At 44.2% G+C, this 19,861-nt stretch overlaps 1 protein-coding gene across 1 annotated transcript in view; it reads left to right on the top strand.

Annotated features, from left to right (window-relative positions):
* BCAS3 (BCAS3 microtubule associated cell migration factor) overlaps positions 1-19,861 on the top strand; it is a 720,894-nt gene that overhangs the window by 165,630 nt on the left and 535,403 nt on the right. The window contains exon 14 of the mRNA XM_081346686.1: positions 14,198-14,291. Coding sequence (XP_081202812.1) covers positions 14,198-14,291 — 94 coding nt within the window. The remainder of the gene's footprint in view (positions 1-14,197; positions 14,292-19,861) is intronic.

Below are 19,861 nucleotides of genomic sequence, written 5' to 3'. Positions count from 1 at the left end.
CTGACAGCCCTGCAGCTCCAGCCGTCTCTCGCTCAGGCTTGTGCGGTGCTGCCACCAGTTCAGCTCATTCCCCTCCCCCACTACCACTTTTTTAGGATGGTCGTTTACTACCTGCCAGGTGCCAATGTACCACAGGTGCACTGGTTGAAAAGCCCTGCTCTAAGCACATAGTGTTTATAAGCAGCGTCCTGAATCCCAGGGAGCGAACTTCCTACGATCTTCTCGGCTGTCCTTACTACTCTCTGTATGGACCTTCTATCTGAGGCACGGCTGCCACCAAGCCAGACAGTGATGTAGTTTGTTAAAATGTTCTCAATTATGCATCTGTAAAAAGTGGCTAGGACAGAAGGAGAAAGATGTGCTCTCCTCATCCAACGCAGGAAATGCAGACGCTGGTTTGCACACTTCGCTAAGGATGAGGTGTGGAGAGACCACTTCAGATTGTTAGTTATCTGCACCCCAAGATACGTAATACTGTTGACCACCTCTACAGCTGCATCCTTGATACTGAGTGCAATGTGACTATGCCGGCTCTTTCGAAAATCTACAACGTTCTCCTTTGTTTTATCAACATTTAGCACCAAGTTACTTTTTTTTTTTTGCACCAGTCCACCAATTTTGCTTCTTATCTTAGAAGCTTCTTCAGTTCTAACCGTCTAGTGGGGAATGGAAGGATTTATTCAAAATCGAATTTGGGTCGGTCAAATCCCGGGACCAGGGATTTACTTTGCCAAGCTTTTGGATTCATGCTGGGGCCCATTTTCAGGGAATTTCTCTCTACTGAAATATGTGCTTTGGGCCATTCGGTAAATTGTGTTTATGTTGTGCCTTCTTATTGGCTGATTGGCCTGTTGATGACTGGCGATTGGCTGTCATTCCCTTGTGCTGCCAAGCCCTTGGATCCTAAGCACCTGATAAGCTGGTGGTAAATCAGCACTCCTGTTGACTGATGACGGGCCCGTTTCCCAGGCTTCAATCATTTCCCTGGCTGTTTTTGTACTTGCTTGGCCAACAATCTTAGTAGCTGCGAAATTGAATATATGTCCCTGTTCATTGCAATATGAGGCTACCAATGAGTTTGGGTCTCCTGGACTGACCGCTCACTTGTGTTCTTGCATTCTGGTGGTTAGCTTCCTCCCTGTTTGTCCTACAGAGTCAGATTCAATCTCGCATCATTATCCCGGGACACGTATATTTGCCTTCATTGGAAAGGATTTATGTTCTTGGCTGTCCTTCCATACTTCCATTCCCCACCAGTCATTTTGAACTGAAGGCCTTGGTAAGGCCACACTTGGAATACTGCATCCAGTTTTGGTCACCACGATGTAAAAAAGATGACTCTAGAAAGAGTGCAGAGAAGAGCAACAAAGATGATCAGGGGACTGGAGACTAAATATATAAAGAACGGTTGCTGGAATTGGGTATGTCTAGTTTGATGAAGAGAAGGAGGAGTGGGGACATGATAGCAGCCTTCCAATATCTCAGGGTCTGCCTGAAAAGAGACAGAGTCAAGATATTCTCCAAAGTGCCTGAAAGCAGGACAAGAAGCAACGGATGGAAACTCATCAAGGAGAGAAGCAACCTGGAATTAAGGAGAAATTTTCTGACAGTTAGAACAATTAACCAGTGGAACAACCTGCCTCCAGAAGCTGTGAATGCTCCAACACTGGAAGTTTTGAAAAAGAGGTTGGATAGCCACTTGTCTGAAATGGTATAGGGTTTCCTGCCTGAGCAGGCGGTTGGACTAGATGACCTCCAAGGTCCCTTTTTGTAACAGGTTTTCCCAGCATTATATCAGCACCCTCAGGTGTTCAGAGATTCCTTGCTGGTGAACGTAGGCTGAAGAACTGTGTTATCCTTACTACACCTAGCATAGCTACTAAATGTGTTGTCTATAAAGGCGCTTAGGGGAGAAATGTTGGCTTGCCTTCTTTCTTCTTTCAAGGCTCCGAGAGATGGGAGAACATTTTTTTTCAAGCAACTAACTTTTGTGGCCTGTTTGTAAATCTGGTTTTAGCCTTTCTTACTCTCACACCAGTCCGAGAAGGAGGAGATTTGTCCAAGATTAGTGTAAATTTATGTTCAGGATTAACATAAATTTGGTCTGAGATGCAGAGGAAAAGTTAACAGGAGTGGACGAAAGAGCAAAGATTTAGCTCCAATTAGTTCAAAGGAAAATATCTGAGTTAATTAGTTTTTGAAGTGGTGTTTTTGAATGTAGCAATTGTTTGCCCAGTAATTTCACAGTCTCTTTCTTTCTTTCTTTCTTTCTTTCTTTCTTTCTTTCTTTCTTTCTTTCTTTCTTTCTTTCTTTCTTTCTTTCTTTCTTTCTTTCTTTCTTTCTTTCTCTTTCCTTCCTTCCTTCCTTCCTTCCTTCCTTCCTTCCTTCCTTCCTTCCTTCCTTCCTTTTGGAGAACTAGCTTTTTTCTGTTTTCTTTAAAAAGGCTGAGTTATTAAATTTGGCCATGATGTTCATATTTGAAAGCTGGATAAAAATAATTACTGAGGAGCTCAGACAACTCTGTGGTCAGCTTAAATACAGTAGTAAGATTTGTGAACTTGTTTAAATGTCCTTTTAATGAAGTGTTAGCAATTTTTTTTCATTTAAAAATAATGATGATTTCTTTGGAGGCATTAATTAGCTAAAATGAGTATGTATGTGTGTGTGTGTGTGTGTGTGTGTGTATACACACACACACACACACACACACACACACACACTGTGTTCCTCTCCCCCCAACCAAATGTAAATACATAAACTTTTACTGACTGGAGTTACATTTTTGTAATTTATTTTCTCTTCATTAATTCATTAGGTGGGGGACCACCCAGAATTTGTCTGACATAACTGCCTTTTTAAAAAAGTTTGCTTGGCTTTAAACCTGGCAAGTCTACTATATAGCTGATTATTTATAGCATAAGTGTTTGTGCACTCACAAGGAAAGGCAAAGGATTTAAAAAAAAAGTATGAATCCAAGAGGCAATTCATACATATATTTATCAATGCATTCTGGTACTCAAATTCTACTCTGGGGTAGAAATTTTATTTATCAAGCAAACTATCAATCAATCAATCAGTCTACACCTGACGCACATATTCTATTATCCAGAGGAATCACAGGCAGAACTGACATTAAATGGCTATAAAGCCCTACAAGTCTTAGTCCCAATGCAGGTAGTTCTTGACTTATGACCATAACTGAGTCCCAAATTTACATTGCTAAACGAGACATTTGTTAAATGACTTTTGCCCCAGTTTACAATTTTTCTTGCCACAGTTGTTAAGTGAATCACTGCAGTTAATAATAATAAAGTTGGAAGGGACCTTTGGAGGTCATCTAGTCCAACCCCCTGCTCGGGCAGGAAACCCTATACCATTTCAGACAAATGGCTGTCCAGTCTCTTCGTAAAAACTTCCAGGGTTGGAACATTCACCACTTCTGGAGGCAGGTTGTTCCATTGGTTAATTGTACTAACTGTCAGGAAGTTTCTCCTTAGTTCTAGGTTGCTTCTCTCCTTGGTTAGTTTCCATCTGTTGCATCTTCTCCTGCCTTCAGGTGCTTTTGAGGAGAACAGCTTGACTCCCTCTTCTTTGGGGCAACCCCTGAGATACTGGAAGACTGCTATTATGTCCCCCCTCATCCTTCTCTTCATTAAACCAGACAGACCCAATTCCAGCAACCATTCTCTATATGTTCTGGCCTCCAGCCCACTGATCATCTTTGTTGCTCTTCTCTGCACTCTTTCCAGAGTCTCAACATCTTTTTCAAAAGTCACTGTACGGCATTGAAAAAAGTGACTTAGGACCATTTTTCACACTAATGACCCTTGCAGCATCCCCAGGGTCACGTGATCAAATTTTGGTTGCCTGGCAACTGGCACCGCCCTGGAGTCATGTGATTGCCATTCGTAACGTTCCCAGCCGGCTTCTGACAAGCAAAGTCAGTTCGCTTAATGACCGCACGATTCACTGAAACAACCGCAATGATTTGCTTCACAAGTTTAAAATGGGGGCAAAACTCAACAACTGCCTTGCTTAGCAACAGAAATTTTGCGCTTGATAGTGGTCATTATACATAGTATAGTGTAGTAAGTATAGTATAGTATAGTATAGTATAGTATAGTATAGTATAGTATAGTATAGTATAGTATAGTATAGTATAGTATAGTATAGTATAGTATAGTATAGTATAGTATAGTATAGTACAGTACAGTACAGTGGCAGCTACTAATGATGTCCATGTTCTGATAATTTCAAATTTAAACAGCTATAACCTGTTCCGTATATGGTTACTCTTGTAATTGGGGCAAAAGCTAAAGCTGCAGCTACAATGGATAACCGCAGAAAAACCTCTCTCCACAGAACCGATCCCTGGTTGGGGAGATTGGGGAAAGATTGGGGAACTCTGGTCTAGAAACTAACTTCTAATTGTTTGTTTATATTCCTGACCTGCCTATAATTACATCTTCCCTTGATCTGGACCCAGATTGTTGGGGGCAATTAAGCTGACTTTGTAATAATGCCGCTTGGGGTGTGTGTGAAGCCCTAATAAGCAGGCATATACAGAATGAAGGCTACTGCTAAGCTTGTAAGCCGCCCTGAGTCTTCGGAGAAGGGCGGGATATAAATGGAATTAAAATAAAATAATAAATAAATAAATAAACCTATGGCCCGCATGCCAGAGGCGGCACTCAGAGCCCTCTCCGTGGGCACGTGCACCGTTGCCCCAGCAGAATTTGCCAGAGTAGCGAGCACGTGGCGTTTGCATGCAACAAGGCAGGAAGTGAGCGAGCAAACCGCGTTGGCCCCCCGCGGATGCCCCGGAGATGGCGAGGGACTGGCCTTGGCCATGCTCACCCAGTCTGCCGTGACCACTGCAGCCACGCCCCCCCCAGTGGGCCATGCCCCCCCCCACCCCCTGAGGGCACCACAATGCTGATGCAGCCCTGGCACTTTGCTAAAAATAAGTGGGTTTGGGGTTGCAGTTTGGGCACTCGGTCTCTAAAAGGTTTGCCATCACTGGTATAGTATAACATAATGTAACATAATGTAACATAACATAATATAACATAACATAACATATACAGGGAAGGTGAATTGTGAACCCATCAGTTGAAGAATTCTGACCGGTGGGGTCCCAAAAGAGAGTTTTCTCTGCCCTTGCCCCCACCCCGTGGAATATTCACACACACACACACACACACACACACACACACACACCCCGGAGGTGAGGCTGTCCCCCCCACTCTCCTGGCCTTCTGAAAAGGAGTTAAAACATGGCTCTGCGAACTTGCTTGGGGCTGGTTAGCGCCTTGAGAACTATCTCCTTGCCTTTTTTGCTAATTTTTAACAAGGTTTGAACATCTTTTGCCTCCTTCTAAATTATACACTTGATAAATTTTAAATGCTCACATTTAAAAAATTTTATACTTTTAACTTTGTATTATCGTACATCACCCGGAGTCCCTCCCTGAGGGAGATTGGGTGGTTTAAAAAAAACATGATTTTTTTTTAAAAAAATTTAAATTAAATTAAAAATAAATAAAACTGTGATAAACTTTCCCTTAGGTGGGAGAGGGAGTCCTACAAATTCAGGAGAAAATAAGCCGTATTTGTGAGATAAACTTCCAACGGTTTAGACTAGAGATCTACGGTCCTTGAACTGTTTTCATACCCTACCGTTCTTCCTTTCTGCAGTTCGGAGCATCCAAACGGTTAGGCTCCTCTTTAAAATTGACGGGAATTCATTCAAAATGCAGTTTGGGCTTCCTTCTGAAGGTTGAACTTTGGAAGGACTGCTTCCTAAATGGAGATTTGTGGGTCAGGCCTTGACGCTTTCCGTGCAAACCTTTTTGTTTTGTTTTTTATTTGTTTTATAATGTTGCTTTGTGATACTGAAGGTTGAGACTCTGATTAGGCGGAGGGGAGCGACAGATTGCACCAGTATTTAATTTCCATTTGGTAAAGAATTGATTTTAAAAACCACAGCCCGACAAAGATGGCTTATCAAATATCAAGAATCTATGAGCAAAGCCACCCTTTGGGCCCCAGGCCAATCACTTAACAGATAAATGACCTTCCAACAATAAAACATCAATCTACCAATGTGGCTTTTATTGGCTGCTTGTTTCTGATTACACTCTTTTCACAGACAATAAATAACTGCCCTGGCCATTGACGTCCTCCCAATCTTCCCATCAAGATGAGGGGAAGTGATAGTGCCACTTTACAACTCACTAGTGATGCTACACTTGCATCCCATTCTGGTCCCCACGATGTAAAAAAGATGTCGAGACTCTAGAAAGAGTGCATTGAAGAGCAGCAAAGATGATCAGGGGACTGGAGGCTAAAACATATAAGGGACGGCTGCTGGAATTGGGCATGTCCAGTTTAATGAAAAGGGACTTGGCGGCTCAGTGGGTTAGGACGCTGAGCTTGTCGATCAGAAGGTCGGCCAGTTTGGCGGGTCGAATCCTGAGTGCCGCGTAGCAGAGTGAGCGCCTGTTACTCGTCCCAGCTTCTGCCAACCTAGCAGTTCGAAAGCACGTAAAAATGCAAGTAGAAAAATAGGGACCACTCCGGTGGGAAGGTAACAGCGTTCCGTGAGACTTTGGTGTCTAGTCACGCCGGCCACATGACCACGGAGATGTCCTCGGACAAGTGCTGGCTCTTCGGCTTTGAAATGGAGATGAGCACCGGCCCCTAGAGTCGGAAACGACTAGCACGCATGTGCGGGGGAACCTTTACCTTTACCTTTAGTTTAATGAAGAGAAGGACGAGGGGGGACAGGATAGCAGCCTTCCAATATCTCAGGGGCTACCACAAAGAAGAGGGAGTCAAGCTATTCTCCAAAGCACCCGAAAGCAGGACAAGAAGCAACGGATGGAAACTAGTCAAGGAGAGAAGCAACCTAGAACTAAGGAGAAACTTCCTGTTAGGCATATGGTGTTAGCCTACAATGTTGGGTTGAAAATATATTAACCATAATGCTATGTCTTTAAGTTGTTAATTGGCCAATGGGTGTGTAAGTGTTCTCATGGCCATAAGAGGAAGCTAGGAACGTAGCTTCTCTCTCTCTCTGAATTCACTGATCTCTACTATTACTGTTTTTGCTCTGCTGTTGGTTTACTACTGTTGTAAACCTGAACTGTGTATTGACCTCTGGACCGGTAAGAAGACTTTGTAGTTTGGATTATGACTTGGACTGTTTATTTTTGACTGTGCATTTTTGTTTTTACACCACCTCAAAGTAAAATACTTTTTGCTTTTAGAACTCAGTGTATTTCTGTGTGTGACTTTTACTGCTCTCAGTGCCCTTCCTTGTCTGTGCAACTCTTTGGTAGCACAAGGAGACCTCTGCACAACAAATTTCATAACACTGGTTATGGGCCCAGGCCTGTACTGAGAGTAAGTACACACAGTATTCCTAGCTGAGTTTGTATTTGGTGTAAAATGGCACAAGAACAGTTGTCAGGCATCTCCTGGATAACCCGGTTGGATGGGACAAACTATGTTTCCTGGTCCACAAAATGCTGCTTGCTTTTGCGCAAGGAAGGACTATGGGCTGTTGTAAATAACCCACCAGATACTACTGCTTGGGATCCAGATGACGAAGAGGATGCACAGAAGTTAGACAACTTTAAACGAAGCAACGAGAAAGCTCTTTGCATTATTGGACTAACACTGAATGACCAGCAGCTTGTCCATATTCGTGGTGAGGAGTCTGCTGCTAGGTGTTGGGGCGTTTTGCGAAGGCTTTATGTTCGTGACAGTGTGGGTGCACATATACACCTTACACTCCTGACCAGAGAGGAACTGACATTGACTAACATTACTGGGAGACTGCTGGAAGAGTCCAGAAGGAGGCGTGACAGAGACCAGCTGAGAGAGACACAGCCACGAGAGGAGCAGCAATTTACCACTGCTTACAACGTCAAGAAATGTTATTCTTGTGGGGCTAGAGGGCATATAGCCAAATTCTGTAGAAAGGGTAAAAAACAGAATGTGAATAGCAGTGGGAAGGCTAAGAAGGGCATTGGTTTGGCTATTTCTGGTGAACCAACATCCAGAAACAATGAATTGTGGGTTGTTGATAGTGGGGCTTCACAATGCATTACTAAAGTGAAAGAGAGGTTTGTTAATATGAAAAATAGCAACCAATATGTTTCACTGGCCAATGGTTGGAGGATGAAGGCCTCTGGTGAAGGTAATTCCTATTGTCCATGCATTGATGAACAGTTACCTATGTTATATATACCTAAACTAAGATTCAACTTGTTATCTGTAAGGGAATTGGTTAAGGTTGGGTTTGTGGTAACATTCAGAGGGGAGCAATGCACTATTGAGAGGAATGGAACCTGTGTAACTGCTAATTTGAAAAATGGTTTATTCGTTCTCACAAGTAACCAAGTTAGTACAGTTAAAGCTAACTCAATATGTGAGAACAAGAAGCCACATGATGAATGTATACATTTATTGCATAGGCGGTTAGGGCATGTAAACTTTAACTCACTACGTAAAACAGTGGAATTAGTAGAAGGAGTTAAACTGAAGCCATGTAGTAAGTATTTGAATTGCAATGCCTGTAATCAGGAAAAGAGCAAGGCAACTCCTGCAAACAGGATAAACAGCTTCAAAACAACTGTACCTTTGGAAGTTGTGTTTGCTGATTTAATTGGACCCATGAAACCAAGTTTAGGAGGGTCATGTTATATTTTAAGTATATTGGACCACTACTCTAGATATGGTTTTTGTTATCTGCTTAAGTCAAAGGCAGATACTTTCCAACAATTTGCAAACTGGCTGAAGTTCGTGGAGAGAAAAACAAAGAGAAAGGTTCAGTGCATAATTACTGATAATGGTACTGAATTTACAAATAAGTGTTTTGTTGATATGCTACAATCAGCTGGCATTGAGCGTAAACATTCAGCCCCTTATAGACCTCAACATAATGCTTTTGTTGAGAGACGTGGGCAAACGTTACAAGCCATGATTAGAACCATGTTAAGAGATTCTGGCTTAACAGATAGACTGTGGGGGGAGGCAGCAAAATGTGCAAACCATGTTCTGAATATAGTTGTTAATACTTCTACTGGTAAAATACCATATACTATATGGCATGGTAAAAAACCAAACCTTGATTACCTGCACACATTTGGCACCCCAGCTTGGGTCCACATTCCTGCACAACTCAGGAGTAAAGGCCAACATAGGGCTAGGCAATTATACTTCGTAGGTTACGAAGCTAACCATAGATCCTATCGTTTCTGGGAACGAGGCACAACTAATGTATATAACAGTGCTAGTGCAAAATTCCTTGAGCACGTTGGTTGGGATAGGTTAGAGCAAGAAGCTGTTAATACTGATCCTCTAGTGTTTGAGGACTCCTCTGATAACGTAACTAGTAATGATAATACATCTCCTGTAAATATAAAAGATGAAGAGGAGATAGGGGAGATAATAGATGAATCAGAGGAAGGAAAGGAGACAGAAATTCAAAGCCCTGTAATTCCTTGGCATTCAATGCGTATCAGACATCCACCTGATCGCTATGAAGCTAGTATAGTATGTCAAGTTAGTGTAGAGCCATCTAACTATGATGAGATCAGGATGTATCCTGAAAAGGAACAAGCATCATGGAAAGCTGCAATGAACAGGGAGTTGAATTCTTTGCAGAATCTTAAGGTTTATCAGAAAGCAAAACTGCCACCTGGTGAGCAAGCTATAAGTTGTAAATGGATATATAAAATAAAGAAGGGTGTAGACGGAACTATAACCCATAAGGCACGTTTGGTTGCACAAGGTTTTGCCCAAACTACTGAGGATTATGACGAAGTGTTTGCACCCAGTTTAAGGGCAACTACTTTAAGAGCAGCTTTAGTATGGGCGGCTAAAAACCAATATATGGTTAACCATGTAGATGTTGAAACTGCATATCTACATGCTCCATTGCAACATACTATTTATTTAAGAATACCACCAGGATTGACCAGTGATAGAGACCATGATTGTTGGGAATTAAAGAAAAGCCTCTATGGATTGAAACAATCAGGCTATGAGTGGAACAAATGTATAGTTAATGAGTTAAGTGCATTAGGTTTTGTAGCCAGTAATGCTGATCCTTGTTTGTTTAGAAGGGAACACAACGGAGCATTATCTTTTATTTTATTATTCACAGATGATATTGCAATAATAACAAAAACTGAGTTAGAAGCACAAACTATCATTTCAAGATTGCAAAATAAATTCACAATTAGAAATCTTGGGAAAATAAGCCACTATTTGGGGTTAGATATTGTGAAAACAAATAGGGGTTTTAAGGTGTCGCAAGCCAGTAAGATATCTCAGTTATTAAAGAGATACAATATGGAAATGTGTAAACCAGCAAAAACTCCGATGGCTATGGATTTTAAGGACACTAATGTTGAGAGTCCTGTATTTGATAAGACTATGTACCAATCTTTGATAGGAAGTCTTATGTATCTGAGTAATTGGTCTAGACCTGATATTTCTTACTGTGTAAATCAATTAGCTAGGTACAACAATAATCCAACTGTTAGACACTGGCAATCAGCTAAACGAGTATTAAGATATCTGAAGCAGACTATTCACTACTCGTTATATCTAGAGCCAAATCGTGAGTTAATCCTTACTGCATATGCAGATGCGAGTTTTGCCTCTGATTCAAACACTCGTAAATCTACCTCAGGGTTGGCTGTAATGTTGGGTGATTCTTTGATTGGATGGAAGTCTATTAGACAAAAACACATAAGCTTATCTACAATGGAGGCTGAATTTTCATGTTTATCAGTGTTATGTACAGAACTGCTAGTGTACAAACAATTATTGTTAGATATGGGTTTAAATGTAAATGATCCATTCATTGTGTATGAGGACAATCAAGCTGCAATAAAGATGGCTAATAATGCTGCAGTAAGAACAAGATCTAAACATACTGATCTTCGTTATTTAAATGTCAGACAATGTGTCAAAGATAAATTAATACAGTTAGAGTATTGTCCATCTGATGTAAATATTGCAGACCATTTTACGAAGGTACAAAGTGCTGTGAAACACAATGCTAATTGTGAAAGAATGTGCATAAGATTGTAAGAGTTATATATTATTCTACCCAAAGGGGAGAATGTTAGGCATATGGTGTTAGCCTACAATGTTGGGTTGAAAATATATTAACCATAATGCTATGTCTTTAAGTTGTTAATTGGCCAATGGGTGTGTAAGTGTTCTCATGGCCATAAGAGGAAGCTAGGAACGTAGCTTCTCTCTCTCTCTGAATTCACTGATCTCTACTATTACTGTTTTTGCTCTGCTGTTGGTTTACTACTGTTGTAAACCTGAACTGTGTATTGACCTCTGGACCGGTAAGAAGACTTTGTAGTTTGGATTATGACTTGGACTGTTTATTTTTGACTGTGCATTTTTGTTTTTACACCACCTCAAAGTAAAATACTTTTTGCTTTTAGAACTCAGTGTATTTCTGTGTGTGACTTTTACTGCTCTCAGTGCCCTTCCTTGTCTGTGCAACTCTTTGGTAGCACAAGGAGACCTCTGCACAACAAATTCCTGAACACTTCCTGACAGTGAGAGCAATTAACCAGTGGAACAACCTGCCTCCTGGAAATGAGGCTGCTCCATCATTGGAAGTTTTTGAAATCCCTCCCTCCCTCTCTCTCTCTCTCTCCCTTTCCCTCTCTCTCTCCCCCTCTTCCTGTCCCTCCCCCACATTCCCTCTGAACTGAAGAATATCTGCCTTCACTTTTATTTAAGGAGCTCTGCTTTTTCTCAGGAAGACATTTTCATTGCAGATTAACGGCCCTGACTGAGCCAAAGCTCGTTGAAATCGAGCTAGCTTGATGCTGGATTCCATTAAAAAAGAGAAGAACTGCTGAGGTTGCCCATTGGCGATAGTTCGCTTTCCCCCTGCTAACGGTTGATAGAGGTGGAATATTTTTAGAGATGCTTTTATGGGTGTGTCAGGATGCGTGTCCTACGTTGTCCTTTGTTGTCATGACCTCTTTTGTAAAATAACTAGATCACTGTGTTGGGCTGGATTGATGCAGCTTTTCTCATTGGCCAGCTGTAACATTGGCCCAAAGTATAATGTCTAAATTGAGGGAGGCTTAAAGAAACACACACACACACACACACACACACACACATATTAGATTTCTGGTTTAGCTATAACAATTAGACAGCTAGTTCAAAGAATGTTCAAGACCTCAACGAATATGCAGTTTAATCAACAGTACCACAGCTGTCTCAGTGGTCCATTAGATTCAACCTCAGTTGGATTGCTGAGTGGATAGGGCTCTTTTTCGCCCACCTTAATGTCCCGTCAACTGCATACATAAGAGCAGTCACAGAGGGCTATAAGAAAGTGGGGTTGTGCATATTACCTATTTGAGTAAAGAAACGTCTGCAAGAAAGCAGCCAAGCTTAAAGGTAAAGGTAAAGGTTCCCCCGCACATGCGTGCTAGTCGTTTCCGACTCTAGGGGCCGGTGCTCATCTCCGTTTCAAAGCCGAAGAGCCAGCACTTGTCCGAGGACGTCTCCGTGGTCATGTGGCCGGCGTGACTAGACGCCAAAGGCACACGGAACGCTGCTACCTTCCCACCGTAGTGGTTCCTATTTTTCTACTTGCATTTTTACGTGCTTTCGAACTGCTAGGTTGGCAGAAGCTGGGACGAGTAACAGGCGCTCACTCTGCTACGCGGCACTCGGGATTCGACCCGCCAGACTGCCGACCATCTGATCGACAAGCTCAGCATCCTAACCCACTGAGCAAAGCAACCAAGCTTAGAAGGCACCAAGCACAGCACTGTCCTTTCCTCCTCCTCCTCTCCTCCTCCTCCCACACCCCATTCCCTGCTAGCACTGATGATGTTACCTAGATGGGTCATGAAAACGTCTACAAGAAAACAACCAAGCTCAGAGAGCACCAAGGACTCCACAAGAGATCAACATTTCCCCCTCCCCATGCACTGATAGGTCAAGCCACGTATGTAAACAGCGAGAGAACCCCTCCCCCTCCCTTCTAGCACTGATGATGTTACCTAGTTGGGTCATGAAACGTCTGCAAAAAAACCCAACCAAGCTCAGAGAATCCCAGAGGTCCCATAGACCAGGTTAGGTCTTTTTACCTTTTTTTTAATGTAATTAATTTAATTAATTTTCGGATAAGTTTGTGTCAGTAAGAACTACTGGGGAACTTGCCAAGTTCTGCTTTGTTAAAAATAAAATAAAAATAAAGTTGACTCTGGTGATTTTATGCAACGTGAAAGGCTGCCCAGGTCTGACCCCACTTATGCTTGAGCTGGAAGAAGGAGGCCTTTTGCTAGCAGATGTAATTTTCCTTATGCCTAATGAACTTTATAGGGTCATTCCTTACTCGGACGGCTTAAGAAAGGATGTTTGTTTGTTTGTTTGTTTGTTTGTTTATGCAAATAACTCAAGATGGCAAACATGTTGAACACACCTTCCTACTCTTATTTCCCTACAGCAACAACCCTGTGAGGTGGGTTAGGGTTAGTCTGAGAGAAAAAGACTGGCCCGAAGTCGCCCAGCTGGCTTTCATGGCTAAGGCCGGACTAGAACTCACCATTTCCTGGTGATTGGCCCAAGGTCACCCAGCTGGCTTTCATGGCTAAGGCCGGACTAGAACTCACCATTTCCTGGTGATTGGCCCAAGGTCGCCCAGCTGGCTTTCATGTCTAAGGCCGGACTAGAACTCACCGTCTCCTGGTGATTGGCCCAAAGTCGCCCAGCTGGCTTTCATGCCTAAGGCCGGACTAGAACTCACCATTTCCTGGTGATTGGCCCAAGGTCACCCAGCTGGCTTTCATGGCTAAGGCCTGACTAGAATTCACCGTCTCCTGGTGATTGGCCCGAAGTCACCCAGCTGGCTTTCCTGCCTAAGGTGGGACTAGAACTCACTGTCTCCTGGTGATTGGCCCAAAGTCACCCAGCTGGCTTTCATGGCTAAGGCCAGACTAGAACTCACCGTTTCCTGGTGATTGACCCAAGGTCGCCCAGCTGGCTTTCATGCCTAAGGCGGGACTAGCACTCCCATTTTCTAGCCTGGTGCTTTAACCACTGAGGGAATCCCTGGGCTTCCAACGTCATAGAACCAAACGGCGTTTGTACTGCTCACCTTCCATTTTCTGTGCTATTTCACAGGTGCTGGTGAGCGAGGACTCCGATAGTGACGGCGTCGTAGCGCACTTCCCCGCCCACGAGAAGCCCATCTGCTGCATGGCTTTCAACCCCAGCGGTAAGCATTTCCCCCCCCCCCTTGCGGCGTATTATGGATCGCTTTGCTTGCTAGGACATCTTTCACAACGTTTTATTTGTTTGCCGCCTGAAATAGCAGTTCAGAATGGTACCTTGGCAGTGGAAGAGCCTTATTTTGTCTCAGGTGAAAGACACAAACGAGCTCTTTTGTTTATCTGATCTGACTTTGCCCCCCCCCCCAAGACCGCCCCGGTCCCCAAAGAGCATCCTTTAGGCATCCTTTAACTACAGATGCTCCTCGAGTTACGAAAATAACTGAGTGACTTTTTATTTTATTTTTTATTTTATTTTAATTCCATTTATATCCCGCCCTTCTCCGAAGACTCAGGGCGGCTTACAAGCTTAGCAGTAGCCTTCATTCTATGTATATGCCTGCTTATTATTTATTTATTTTATTTTAATTCCATTTATATCCCGCCCTTCTCCGAAGACTCAGGGCGGCTTACAAGCTTAGCAGTAGCCTTCATTCTATGTATATGCCTGCTTATTATTTATTTATTTTATTTTAATTCCATTTATATCCCGCCCTTCTCCGAAGACTCAGGGCGGCTTACAAGCTTAGCAGTAGCCTTCATTCTATGTATATGCCTGCTTATTATTTATTTATTTTATTTTAATTCCATTTATATCCCGCCCTTCTCCGAAGACTCAGGGCGGCTTACAAGCTTAGCAGTAGCCTTCATTCTATGTATATGCCTGCTTATTAGGGCTTTCACCCCCACCCCAAGCGGCATTATTACAAAGTCAGCTTACTGCCCCCAACAATCTGGGTCCTCATTTTACCTACCTCGGAAGGATGGAAGGCTGAGTCAACCTTGAGCCTGGTGGGACTCGAACCTGCACTAATTGCAGGCACTTTTGCCCCGTTTCACGACCTCACTTGCCACAACTGTTAAGTGAATCGCTGCAGCTGTTCAGTTAGTAACAGGCTTCTCCCAAAGGTGCTGTTGTTTTTTTTCTTCCAAAAGGCAACTGGACTTTTCTTGGGTTCCCCCCCCCCTCCCTTGGGAGATGTTTCGCTTCTCACCCAAGAAGCTTCTTCAGTTCCGACTTCAGTTCTGACAGCTGTGAAGTGACTCTGGATTCCCCGTCGATTTTGTTTGTCAGAAGGTCCCGAAAGGGGATCACGTGACACGGGGACACGGCAACGGCCATAAATATGAACCGTCCGAATTTTGATCACGTGACCGTTTAGACGGCGGCACGGTCCTAAGCGTGAAAAATGGCCCTAAGTCTGCTTTTTGTCAGTACCGTTATAACTGCAAAGGGTCGCTAAATGAACTGTCGTAAGTTGAGGACTTCCTTCCTTCCATTGGGAAAGGGTGGATACCTGCTTCGTCTGGGAAGACACCAATTGTGCATGTTCGTATTAATACGTAAGTCAGTATATCAGAAGATCTGTTGTTGAAAGCTAATATATTGGGAACCACCTGATCTCTCTGGTGGGTTAAGAGTTGGGTAAACATGACGATAAGTCTTGGCCGAGGCTGTTAATCAAGAGAAAGAGACTGAAACTTCTGGTCTGATGGCCCCCATTTTCTCAGACCACATTTGGAGTTCTGCAGCATTAAATTTGCATTGGGTCAAGATGTCACCGCCGATAAATGTAGGAAATGGGCATTAATGTATTTCAGAAGTAAGGTAATTGAATGTTCCTCCTCTCTTGTCATTTTCCATTGGAAGAGAAATACCCCTGCCTCTCCAGAAAATTTACTTGATTTCTTGAGGTTTGCATAAATATTCTCCTAAATTTAATACCACTTATCCTTTTCCACTTAACCTGGAGATGTAACTCAGATGTCTTCTCTACTCCAGGTTTTCCCAGGTGGGAGTGAGGGGAAATGATCTGAAATTGGTCTTTGAAGCCTCCATGACTGCAGTTTTTTCTCTCCTCTCCTCTCCTCTCCTCTCCTCTCCTCTCCTCTCCTCTCCTCTCCTCTCCTCTCCTCTCCTCTCCTCTCCTCTCCTCTCCTCTCCTCTCCTCTCTCCTTCCCTCCTCTCCTATCCTCTCCCCTCCTCTCCTCTCCTCTCCTCTCCTCTCCTCTCCTCTTCCCTTCCCTTTCCTCCTCTCCTCTCCTCTCCTCTCCTCTCCTCTCCTCTCCTCTCCTCTCCTCTCCTCTCCTCTCCTCTCCTCTCCTCTCCTCTCCTCTTCCCTTCCCTTTCCTCCTCTCCTCTCCTCTCCTCTCCTCTCCTCTCCTCTCCTCTCCTCTCCTCTCCTCTCCTCTCCTCTCCTCTCCTCTCCTCTCCTCTTCCCTTCCCTTTCCTCCTCTCCTCTCCTCTCCTCTCCTCTCCTCTCCTCTCCTCTCCTCTCCTCTCCTCTCCTCTCCTCTCCTCTCCTCTCCTCTTCCCTTCCCTTTCCTCCTCTCCCCTTCCCTCCTCTCCTATCCTCTCCCCTCCCCTTCCCTCCTCTCCTATCCTCTCCTCTCCTCCTCTTCCCTTCCCTTTCCTCCTCTCCCCTCCCCTCCCCTCCTCTCCCCTCCTCTCCTCTCCTCTCCTCGCCTCTTCCCCTTCCCTCCTCATCTCCTCTCCTCTCCTCTCCTTCTTCCCTTTCCTCCTCTCCTCTCCTCTCCTCTCCTCTCCTCTCCCCTCACCTCACCTCCCCTACTCTCCTCTCCTCTCCTCTTCTCTTCCCTTCCCTCTTCTCCTCTCCTCTCCTCTCCTCTCCTCTCCTCTCCTCTCCTCTCCTCTTCCCTTCCCTCTTCTCCTCTCCTCTCCTCTCCTCTCCTCTCCTCTCCTCTTCCCTTCCCTCTTCTCCTCTCCTCTCCTCTCCTCTCCTCTCCTCTCCTCTCCTCTCCTCTCCTCTCCTCTCCTCTCCTCTTCCCTTCCCTTCCCTCTTCTCCTCTCCTCTCCTCTCCTCTCCTCTCCTCTCCTCTCCCCTTCCCTCTTCTCCTCTCCTCTCCTCTCCTCTCCTCTCCTCTTCCCTTCCCTCTTCTCCTCTCCTCTCCTCTCCTCTCCTCTCCTCTCCTCTCCTCTCCTCTCCTCTCCTCTCCTCTCCTCTCCTCTCCTCTCCTCTTCCCTTCCCTCTTCTCCTCTCCTCTCCTCTCCTCTCCTCTCCTCTCCTCTCCTCCTCCTTTTTTTCAGCCAAACAAGGCTTCTGGGCAGGCCATTCTCAAATGGAGTGGCTAACTTCTTTGTTGTCTTCCCATGGCATACAGATGGTCCTTGACTTACATCCACAATTCAGCCCCAGACTTTTCTTGCTAAGCAAAACATTTCTCAAGTGAGTTTTGCCCTGTTTTTGCAACCTTCCTTGCCCCAATTGTTAAGTGTTAAGCAGGTGTTGAGTTAGTAACCGGTTGTTAAGTGAATCCTGGCTTGGGGAAAGGAACGCAGCAGAACACAGAACAGTTTCCACTAGATTTATTAATTCAAATGATTTTGAACTTGCTGTCTCCTGCAGCGGTCATGCTCACAAAAGATCTTGAAGAGCTGAATTGCTACGCCAAAAGGCCTAAGTGACAAAGTCGTCTATCATATTTTTTTTTAAAGTGAATAAGATAGCATAATAAAGCCAATTATTTTCACAAGAGCTTATGAAATTGATTAGATGAAGCAGTTGGCCAAGATGATTCCACGCTTTGGGGGGTGGTGGTGGATCGGAATCCGCTTCTCCTTAGACTGAAGTTGTACTCCTCCTAGGCTGTTAATAGTAGCTTAGACCACCTAGTGAGTCTAAAGGTACTTTAACTCACGGCGTGCCAGAAACCCCATCTAAAAGTTCACAGGAGCATTCTCCTATTCCAAGTTTTGCAAGGAAGAATTTAAACCAAGATCTCTCCCTTATTCAAAGCGGTCCAAATGGTTTACAAACACTGTGGATGCTACAATGACCTTGATAAAAACAACTCTGACCTGCAAATGTAAATTTGTAAGCATTTGTCCCAGCCAGAGGCTCCTCGGACTGCCCGATTGGGAAGTTGTGGCAGACAGAAGGAATCTGCCCCGTTTTTTTTGTGGGGGGTGGGGGGAAAGAGAAGGCTGATTTAGGTGTTTATGAATTGGCCTCCAAAGCAATTAACGTGGTCCACGATGGTCTGCCAGGAATTCAGTGTATGTGTGTATAATCTTGATAACGAGAAAGAATGGCCGTCCGGTCGAATCAGATGTTCCATCTTAAACCAGGCTAGACTAAACTGGGAACTGGTTGAGACTCCAGTCTGCGGGAACTGGATATATGACTTTTGGTGGTGTTGAAATATACATTATGAAAGTTTTTTTTTTTGACTGGAACGAGCTGAAGATCGGCCGGTCCCATATGTTTCATCCGACGCGGCTTAACCAGTTGTCGGATTCGTGCCGTTTGCCAGATCTGAAGATCTAGCAGTTCTTCACAATTCTGCTGGGTTTCCAAGGAGGCTTCGGCGGCCCCGTTAAGGCTTGCTCTGAAAGCTGGGGCTACTTAATCAGGATTGGTCTTTTCACCGCTCTCAGTAGAGGAGGCTAAGTTTCATCAAGCGAATCGCCCTCTCGCCCTCTTAAAAGTAACCGATTCTGCTTGGGTGATGGGTCTGATGACAGTGACCTCCACTGTTAATCTAGGCCGCCTCATAAATCGGAGGTATCTGTGAATTTGGGAAATACAGAAGAGAATATTTGTAGCTCAGGGCTGAACTGTGGAGTCCTTGGTGTTCTCTGAGCTTGGTTGCTTTCTTGCAGATGTTTCATTACCAAACGAGGTAGTGGTAGGGGAGGAGGAGGAGGAGGAGGAGGAGGAGGAGGAGGAGGAGGAATAATGTGGGGTCCTTGGTGTTTTCTGAGCTTGGTTGCTTTCTTGCAGATGTTTCATTACCAAACGAGGTAGTGGTAGAGGAGGAGGAGGAGGAGGAATAATGTGGGGTCCTTGGTGTTCTCTGAGCTTGGTTGCTTTCTTGCAGATGTTTCATTACCAAACGAGGTAGTGGTAGAGGAGGAGGAGGAGGAGGAGGAGGAGGAATAATGTGGAGTCCTTGGTGTTCTCTTGAGCTTGGTTGCTTTCTTGCAGATGTTTCATTACCAAACGAGGTAGTGGTAGAGGAGGAGGAGGAGGAGGAGGAGGAGGAGGAGGAGGAATAATGTGGGGTCCTTGGTGTTCTCTGAGCTTGGTTGCTTTCTTGCAGATGTTTCATTACCAAACGAGGTAGTGGTAGAGGAGGAGGAGGAGGAGGAGGAATAATGTGGAGTCCTTGGTGTTCTCTTGAGCTTGGTTGCTTTCTTGCAGATGTTTCATTACCAAACAAGGTAGTGGTAGAGGAGGAGGAGGAGGAGGAGGAGGAGGAATAATGTGGGGTCCTTGGTGTTTTCTGAGCTTGGTTGCTTTCTTGCAGATGTTTCATTATCAAACTAGGTAAATGAAACTAGACACTTTGCTAGACACTGTGAACCCATGCTGGCTGGGGACTTCTGGGAATTAAAGTCCACACATTTCCAAGAGGCCCACGTTGAGGAACACTGGAGCTGGCCATGAGTCAGTTTAGTCAAGTGTGAGGGATTTATCACGAGCATAGATTCTCCATCAGAGTTTCTTCTCAAACTGCTAGAGGAATTACTACTGTATATTGGAACATTCAAAAA

This window comes from Vipera berus, assembly GCF_964194415.1.
Source record: "Vipera berus genome assembly, chromosome: 1".
Taxonomy (NCBI): Eukaryota; Metazoa; Chordata; class Lepidosauria; order Squamata; family Viperidae; genus Vipera; species Vipera berus.
This window is presented reverse-complemented; position numbering and strand designations above follow the sequence as displayed.